Here is a 9,960-nt window from a genome sequence, read left to right on the forward strand (position 1 = left end):
GAATCTCCTTTATGAAAAATCTTTGAGTTTATTAAACTCCTTTTTCCTGCTTGTATCACGGGAGAATTTGATGAGGATCCGTATGACGATCCTTGAGAATATGATCTACTAGGGGAAGATCTTCCCCTACCTCTGCCTCTGGTGGCCCATGAAGGGTCCATTCTGCACAAATAACAAGTCAATTTAGAAGTAATAATCCAGCATATCATCCCTAATAATTTTAGTATAGGTATGAATTCCTAACAATTTCATCATGATTATGATTTTCAATCAGGTTATCAACGATATCTTCAATTATCAAATCAATTATGAGACTTTGTAGATCTCGATTTAATCTAACCACTTTCAGGATAGTAATTAACAATTCTTCCTCTAAAAAAGTTGTATAGAAATTCATAATTAATCAAGCTATTATCGGGATAAGAAATCCGGATGGGAATTATCAATTTCTTTTTTGTATTGAATTTCAAAATCAAAAGGCGCTAGTTGAGCTTGCCATCTAGCAAATATTAATTTAGATGCATCATGTTTGAAATCTTTGTCAAACATATATTTAACAGATTGAGCATCAGTTTTTATTAAAAACTTTTGATTATATAAATCGTCTTGAAATTTTAAAACACATTTAACAATAGTCAACATTTCATGAGCCACAGTAGCATATTTCTTCTGGGCTTCGGTCCATTTACCAGAGTGAAATCTTATCAGATATTCACTCTTATTGTTGGGATTCACTTGTTTTAAAATCCCATCGTAACCAATGTTGGACGCATCAATCTCAATAATTTTTTGCCATGTAGGATTAGCAAGAGTTAAGCAAGGTAAAGACTTAACACACTGTTTAATATTTTTGACTAACGTAGTATGCTGGTCAATCCAAGGCTTCTTATGATCCTTTTTCAGCCTGTCGTATAAAGGGGCTAGATCACGAGATAAACTTTTGTAGAAAGGAGATATATAATTCAAACTTCTCAAAAATCTTTGTAATTGAGTCCTGTCAGTAATAACATCAGGAAATTTTGAGGCAAAATCAATCGATCTTTGTATCGGGGTAATTTTTCCTTGGCAAATATTATGACCTAAAAATCGAACATTTGTTTGGAATAGACTCATTTTTTGTTTAGAAATTACTAAACCGTTTTGTATTACAATTTTCTTAAAAATATCAAGATGCTTAATATGCATCTCTAATGTTTTAGAAAATACTAATATGTCGTCAATATAAATGATGATAAAATCTAGATAAGGGTTAAAAATATCATTCATAATTTTCTAAAATTCAGAAGGGGCATTTTTTAAACCAAATGGCATGACATTCCATTCATATTGCCCAAATGGAACATTAAAAGCAGTTCTATAAGTATGCTCCTTAAAAATTTGAATTTGCCAATATCCAGATTTTAAATCGAATTTTGAAAATATATTGGCGTCATATAATCTAGATAGCAAGTCCCTTTTATTGGGGATAGGATATCTAATCCATTTTAGATGTTTATTCAATGGTTTATAATTTATAACTAATCTAGGAATACCACGTTCCTTTTCTGCAGCATTATTAACATAAAAGGCAGAACATGACCAAGGAGATTTTGAGGGATTTATCAAACCCTTTTGTAACAAGCTGTCAATCTCGTTTTTGCAGAATTCGACCAATTCAGCATTCATCTGGCAAGGTAGAGACTTAGTAGGGATATCATCTTCGGAGAAGTTTTCTTCATAAGGAAGAGTTATAATATGCCTTTTTTGATTCCAAAAGGCACTAGGGTGATCGACGCAGACATCAACAACCATCTGTTCAGCGATCAATTTAATCTTTTGCTGAACCTTAGCAGATTGTAAAGTATCAAATATATTCATGCTTAATATTTATGATTGTAATGAATTAACATGCCTTTGTTTCATATTAATCAAGGCGTTAATATCTCTAGTTACGGGATCTATAACAAAAGAATAACTTATCTCTCTATCTTGATAAGTAGCAGAAAAACCCTGTGCATCTATGTTATTAAAAGGGTAAATAACATTAATAAAAGGGGTTCCGAGTATAATCGGAGGGTATAACTGGTTTTTTACCAAAAAGAAGAAATGAGGAATACAAACTCTATTTTGGCAAATACGCGTATTTGGTAATTTATACTTTATATCTAAAGCATGACCAGAAGCAGATTTGACCAAATGAGTGGTCTTTTGAAAATATTTAGTAGGAACAAGACCCTCTTGAATACAACTTACATCTGCTCCACTATCAATCATTGCTACATCAGTTAGAGAGAAAGTATTATCAATCAAGATAGTACATTTAATGTACCACTTATGAGCCGTAACAACTTGCATCATTCCTAAAAGCATATCAGAACATTAATCGAATCAATCTGATCAGAAATTTCTTTTCCCTTTTCATTTGACGATTCGGAAATTTCTTTAGCCAAAAAATCAGTTGGAAAATCAGTTAGAGAATTATTTTTCTCAATTTGAGTAATCCGGTGATCACAAATCAATTGATTTTGTTTAAGAGACTTAATATCTTTTTTCAAATTCTCAATTTCGATTTTCAAATCATCAAAAGAAGCATCTCTGCTAGGTGTACTGGATTTATAAAGTTGTTTATTAATTTCAGACAAAGAATAAGGCGCAAAATGTTCAAATTCGTTCTTATATTTTTCAAAAGGTTTTGAACTACTAGAACTAGAACTTGCAGCTAGATTAATAATTTTTTCACGAAGTTTTTCATCGGTAACTTCCTTTAAAAGTTCTATTACATTTTCAGATGTAATAGTTTTCATATTTAAATCATGAAATTGTGATTGCAATTTATAAAATTCGTCATCATCACAAGTACAAATATCACCTTTGCAAGCAGTGCAAGAAGTATCAACATTTTTATCACTATCAGATAAATCAATTAAATCAACTTCATCTTCAGATTCAGTTTCAGAGTAATAGTCAGATTCTGATCCTGAAGTGTATAACAAGCCATAAACCTTATCGCGTAACTCATCATCGAGTTCTAAGGTTTTCAGCTTTTGAAGCTTGCAATTTGGAGAAATATGACCAAACTTTCCACACTTATAACACTTAATATCAGCGAGATCTCTCTTTGATCTATTCTTCGTAAATCGAGTAGATTTCCGATGCGCTTTTCTAGTATCACGCTCTTCCTTAGACCTATATCTAGACCTCTTTTTCTTATACGGGCTATCCGGGTTAGGATACCTATGATATCTGTTTTTCTTCTTCTTCCTACTTTGAGTAGAGGTTCCGGGTAAACCGAACTGGGTACAAAAGTCACCTAATTGGGATTTCTCTTTAAGCTTATCAATCTTAAGCTGTCTAGAAAGCTTTAGCTCATTACACAAGTTTAATCCTTCTTGTATACAAACTCCTATATGTTTACCATAGGTATAATTTCCATACTGAATTTCACCGTAACTACCCCTTAATACTTTCCTTACCCTTTCAGCAAATAAGGAAGGGAGGCCGTCTATAAACTTAGTTTTCCAATGCTCATATTTATTCTCGGGTAGTTCCATAACCCTACTCATAAAAGTATCTTTATACCATCTAAATTCACTAAGGGTCTTACATCTAAGCCCATTAAGTAAGGTTTTGATGGTCTCATGATTTGAGGTAAATCTACCATTGAAATGCTCTAAAATTGTAAGGATAAGGGTGTACACTGCATCTTCTCTACCCTTAACTAGAGCCATACCTATATTATCAACACCTTCGTCTACGGCTGTAACATTAATAACGAAAGCCTTTTCTTCAACAGATAAATAATTATCCCACCAGCCACGAAGTTGGCCAGTAAAGCCTGCAATAATCATTTTGCAAATAGTTCTATCCGTATTTTTAACACTTTTGCAGATAGTCGAATACATAAGCATTCTATGTACGAGAATGGTTAATTGTCTATCAGTTAAACCATCAAGATTCCATTCATAAATTTCGGAACCGCTATAAGACGTATTAGTCTGATTCCAATCGCGTTCCTCAATCAACACATCTTGAGGAGTAGGACGGGGATAATAATAAGTTTGCATCCTTGGTTTGTCAGCATACCTACTATTGGGTTTAACTATACCTTTGAGTTTATTAAACTCTGACCATGTCTCAGTTTTATAATCAGAAACAGTCTCAATTCTATCAGCAAAATTTTTAGATAATCAATTGGTCTAACATTCAAACCAGAAAGCTTTTTATCGAGGAGTTGTGCTAAGTCATCAAGAGATTTAAATTTAAAATCCTGAATCTCAGGAGGTCTTTGAATATGAGTAAGAATAGCTTGATCAACTGTTTTACTACCTGAAGTGGAGGCAATATCAGTTGGTCCTTTCTTAGTACTCATTTCTTTTATTAAAATAGTCAAATCATCAAGTTTTTTATCAAGAGAACCGATATGTTCTCCTAAAATCTTTACATATAAACCCAAATAATTGTTTTGAGAAATCAATTTATTAATTTCTGCGATACTAATAGCTGCAACGTTATCATCAATAAATTTATGAAAGGCAGTGAATGTAATACCAGTAGTATTAGGTAAAATAAAGGGGGCCTGAGGAGGATAAATGGCTTTAGTAATATTATTACTCCCATCTTTATCAGATCTTTCTAGTACCTTTATAAAAAGAGGCAAATAAGTTGTTATAAACTAAGGAACAAAATACATAATTTGATTATGCAAAGCACAAGTTTCATAAAATTCTTGATAAATACTATTCAAATCACCTTTGCTATAAGCATCAAAAAACCACGTTTTAAACTGGCTCCATTTATCACTAAAAAATTCTTTTTGAATATATTTTCGTGCCCGAGAACCGGGGCTAAAATCAATTTGGTGTGGAATCATTAAGTACTATTGGGGTCGAAATCCATCTCGGATACAGAAGGAATATCCTTATCTGAAATATTGTCATTGTCCTGAACAATATTTGTTTGAGGGTTAACTTTAACCCTTTCAACCCTTTCGACAGGCTTATTACTAACTTTACTAGTAATAGTGTGTAAAGAGGCTGCACGATTGCGAGCTGGACCGTAGACTGGTTCAACAGGAGAAATATGTTGAATAGCAGGTAGAAGTCTATGATTAGAAAACGAATGTCTATTATAAATAGTAGACTTATCATCAAATTGAATACAAATCCTACCATCCGGATTTTGAGTAACATGCGAAAATTCAGTATTCGACAAGTCGTTAGTAATCTGACTTGGGGATATAACCGAATTTAAAGTCCAAGTAGTTGGAAAATTAATTTCTTCCCATCTAATAGGTTTCCTAGTGGTGACCTTGGACCTTACAAAGTTGGTTTCTACCAGTATGGTCTGATCTGATGTATCATATAACTTACATCTAGGATTCAAAGTAGATAATAATTTAAAATAAATCCTATAAGACAGACATATAAGTTCAGAACCAGGCGCATAATTATAACCATGCATTTTCACATTTAAAGTCAAGGCATCAAAAATATTAACATCAGAAAGAGATAGTTGCAGATTGGGTTGAGTATTAAAATATACTGGACCATAGGCCACAGTAGATTCAATCGAACCCATCAGAGAATGTCTGAAGTTCAGAATTCTAGCATCTCTAAGAGCTGCTAAAAGGTCTATGGTAATCCTTTAAGGGTTAACGGTTTAAACACAATTTGAACCATACCAATATGCAGATAATGATAATGATGTTTATATAAATCTATATCGTGTTTGTTTAACAAACGAATAGTCTGTTCAGACGAATTTAATGCCAAAGACTGTTTAGTTGTTTTTATCAATTGTTTAGAAGAAAGTTTATCAAACCAACCATAATCATAAATGGTTTTTATAGAAACTTTAGGAATTGTCCATTTATTTAATAAATCAAGGTTTTGAGGTATATCTACCTCTTCAAGTCTAGTACTTTTAGTACTTGTTTCTCCCAGATCCATTCCAAAAGCTTCATATCTATGTTGAATATTTCATATCTATTACATATTTACCATGAAAATTCCTAGGCTCTGATACCATCTACACCAGAGTGTGGAAAGTTTGGACATAGTCGCTGATATTAAGTGTTATAAGTGTGGAAAGTTTGTGCATCTATGTTATTAAAAGGGTAAATAGCATTAATAAAAGGGGTTCCGAGTATAATCGGAGGGTATAACTGATTTTTTACCAAAAAGAAGAAATGAGGAATACAAACTCTATTTTGGCAAATACGAGTATTTAGTAATTTATACTCTATATATAAAGCATGACCAGAAGCAGATTTGACCAAATGAGTGGTCTTTTGAAAATATTTAATAGGAACAAGACCCTCTTGAATACAACTTACATCTGCTCCACTATCAATCATTGCTACATCAGTTAGAGAGAAAATATTATCAATCAAGATATTACATTTAATGTACCACTTATGAGCCGTAACAACCTACATCATTCCTAAAAACATATCAGAATTTTCATTAATCGAATCAATCTGATCAGAAATTTCTTTTCCCTTTTCATTTGACGATTCGAAAATTTCTTTAGCCGAAAAATCAGTTGGAAAATCAGTTAGAGAATTATTTTTCTCAATTTGAGTAATCTGATGATCACAAATCATTTGATTTTGTTTAAGAGACTTAATATCTTTTTTCAAATTCTCAATTTCGATTTTCAAATCATCAAAAGAAGCATCTTTGCTAGGTGTACTGGACTTATGAAGTCGTTTATTAATTTCAGACAAAGAATAAGGCGCAAAATGTTCAAATTCGTTCTTATATTTTTCAAAAAGTTTTGAACTACTAGAACTAGAACTTGCAGCTAGATTAATAATTTTTTCACGAAGTTTTTCATCGGTAACTTCCTTTAAAAGTTCTATTACATTTTCAGATGTAATAGTTTTCATATTTAAATCATGAAATTGTGATTGCAATTTATAAAATTCGTCATCATCACAAGTACAAATATCATCTTTGCAAGCAGTGCAAGAAGTATCAACATTTTTATCATTATCAGATAAATCAATTGAATCAACTTCATCTTTAGAATCAGTTTCAGAGTAATAGTCAGATTCTGATCCTGAAGTGTATAACAAGCCATAAACCTTATCGCGTAACTCATCATCGAGTTCTAAGGTTTTCAGCTTTTGAAGCTTGCAATTTAAGGCCGAGAAGCAAGGCCCTGAAGAAGAACTGGACTTCAAAACTTTTATTTGTAATGACCCGACCGGTCGTTTTGAGCTCTGGCGCGTCATTCAATAGTTTGAGGCCATGAGCAGCTTCATCTCAGGTATATTGACTTGTGTGTATGATCAGAATTAAAATTCAGGAAGTTTGGAGTCAAATCTAAATGGAAATTCTCATTTTGAAAGCTTAAAATTGAAGAAATGAACTAGGATTGGAATTTTGAGTAAACGACCTCGGAATTGGGATCCGAAGGTTCCAGCAGGTTTGTATGATGATTTCGGACTTGGGCGTATGCCCGGATCGGGTTTTGGATAACCCGGGAGCGTTTTGGCGCCTATTGTGGAAGATAGCATTTTAGAAGAAATTGCATCAGTTTGGTTTAAAATGCATTTCAGTGTTATTGATGTCCGTTTGGGATTCCGAGACTGGGAGTAGCTCCGTATGGTGATTTTGGATTAGGAAGCGCGATCGGAAGTGAATTCGGATGTCCGGAGGTCATTTTGAAGTCATTTGGCTAAATATAGAAATTTGAAGGTTTTTGAGAAAATTCGACCGGAAGTGGAAATTTTTATATCGGGGTTGGAATGCAGTTCCGAAAGATGGATCAAGTCCGTAATGTCGAATGTAACTTGTGTGCAAAATTTGAAGTCATTCCGGAATGATTTTGGTAAGGTTTGAGACACTTAGTCTCTTTTGAGGAGGTTTAAGTTGGAAAAATCAACCGAAAGTTGACTTATGTGTTAGAGGGCTCGGATTTGAATTCTGATGATTCGGTTAACTTCAGGGGATGATTTATGACTTAGAAGTGTGATCAGAAGTAATTTTGGAGGTCAGGTGTAGAATTAGGCTTGAATTGGCGAAGTTAGTATTTTGGCGAATTCCGGTTGATAGGTGAGATTTTGATCCGGGAGCCGGAATGGAATTCCGAGAATTTCTAAAGCTTTGTTATGTCATTTGTGATGTGTGTGCAAAATTTCAGGTCATTCAGACATCGTTTGGTCGGGTTTTTGATCGAAAGTGTATTTTCGGAAGTTTTTGGAAACTTAGGCTTGAATTCGATGAGTTTTGGGTAATTTGATGTTGTTTGAGGTATTTTGATGATTTGAGCAGGTTTTAATGATGTTATGAATTATGTTGGCATTTTTGGTCAGGGTCCCATGAGGCTCGGATAAGTTTTGGAAGAGTTTTTGGAAGATTTTTGTCGTTTTGAGCATAAGCATGTAATGATCCAAGGGTCCATTTTTAGTTTTAGAAATCCACATTTGAAATGTAAGTTAATTGTTTAACGAGCGAAATGGGTATTGAACTGGGCAAACTAGCTCCGAATTGAGTTTCGATTGAAGGGTTGTGTTCGTATATTATTTTTGACTCATAGGATAAGAATCGTCTAATTCCAAGTTCGTATGATGGAGTTAGAGCCTTTTTAGTGAAAATAAAAGCTGCTGCAATTTCTGCTGCTAAGCTGTCTTTGGACAGCAATGTGCAGTCGTGGAGCGTACTTCGGAGACCTATATCTTTTGATCTACAAGGAATTTTGAGATGATTCAAAAACGAAAGTTGTAGCTCTTCGTATCTAGTTTCCAGAAAGCTAAATAAATTATAATTTGGACATTTGTAGAGAAAGTTATGATTGATTGAAGATCACTGGTGGAGCAGTTTCTCCAGAAATTTTCTGATTTCATGGAGCCGATTTAGAAGCTCATATCTCGGGAATTATAAAGAGTTATATGGTGTACAACCTATAACATTAAAGATATTTGAGTCTAGTTTCTAAATATTTAAATCGTTTGTCATTTAGATATTTATACAATACGTTATGGGTGTTTAAATAGAAGGTGTCCGACAAGGAACAATTTTAATAGGATGTACAACTTGTATAGCACAAGTGCAAGGTACAACTCGACGAAGCACGGGCAGATTCTTTTAAACACAGATTTGGCTTATTTCTTTCATTTCTTTCATTTGGCTTGGATTATTTTGGAGAGAATTTCAAGGGGGATTTCATCAAGCATCAAAGGTGAGTTGTTTCTACTTATTTCCAAGTTAAATACATGGATTAGAGCTGAAAACTCAAGTAATTTATGGACAAAAATGGTGGTTTAGGGCTTGAAACTTAAGAGAATTAAATGGTGATTTGAGGGGTCAAATGAACTCCGATTTTTGTGAATTTTGTATGTATAGACTCGTGGAGAGATAAGGATCGTATTGATGTAAAAATTTCTGAATTTCGAGACGTGGGCCCGGGGCTTGGGTTTTGCTAATTTCGGGATTTTCGACATTTTTCGAGTCTTTTCGATTGGGTTATATTCCCTTAGCCTATTGTAACGTATTCGTTGTGGTTTTGGCTAGATTCGACGCGCGAAGAGGTCGATTCAAGAGGAAAGGGCATTGCGGACTAGTCTACGGCCGGTTAGAGGTGAGTAATAGATGTAAATGCTGTTCTGAGTGTTTGAAACCCCGGACTTTCACATCGTAACACTATATTGAGGCGTGACACGCACTCCATGGCGAGTGCGGGGTCGGATACTATTGGGGATTGTGACTTGGTCCATCCCATGTGATGTTTATACTATACTGGTGATTGATACACATACTTCATTGATATTACTGGGCTTGATGCCATGTTTGGGGCCTTGTGCCGATTTGTAAAATCCTTCGAGGATTGATATTACTGCTTAGCATGATTTGCATATCATTTAATTTCAGTCCAAGGTTTTAAATGCTGTTTTGCAAACTCAGCCATAATTCTAAGTGTTGAAAACTTAAATGATATTTTTAAATGTATTCCGGGCTGGGAACTTCTGTTTTGTAA

General features: G+C 33.9%; 1 protein-coding gene across 1 annotated transcript; it reads right to left on the reverse strand.

Annotated features, from left to right (window-relative positions):
• Window positions 1–1,524: 1,524 nt before the first annotated feature.
• Window positions 1,525–7,216, reverse strand: LOC138870620 (uncharacterized; the record flags this gene model as incomplete). The annotated part of the gene is made up of 8 exons (XM_070148442.1): window positions 6,925–7,216; window positions 4,729–4,733; window positions 4,528–4,618; window positions 3,956–4,102; window positions 3,389–3,814; window positions 2,956–3,328; window positions 2,407–2,547; window positions 1,525–1,738 (listed from the first exon to the last, which is right to left on the reverse strand). Coding segments are annotated over exons 1-8 (1,689 nt in total), but the record flags the coding sequence as incomplete, so codon positions are not given.
• Between the last annotated feature and the right edge of the window lie 2,744 nt (window positions 7,217–9,960).

The sequence above is a fragment of the Nicotiana sylvestris genome, chromosome 6, assembly GCF_000393655.2.
Source record: "Nicotiana sylvestris chromosome 6, ASM39365v2, whole genome shotgun sequence".
NCBI lineage: Eukaryota > Viridiplantae > Streptophyta > Magnoliopsida > Solanales > Solanaceae > Nicotiana > Nicotiana sylvestris.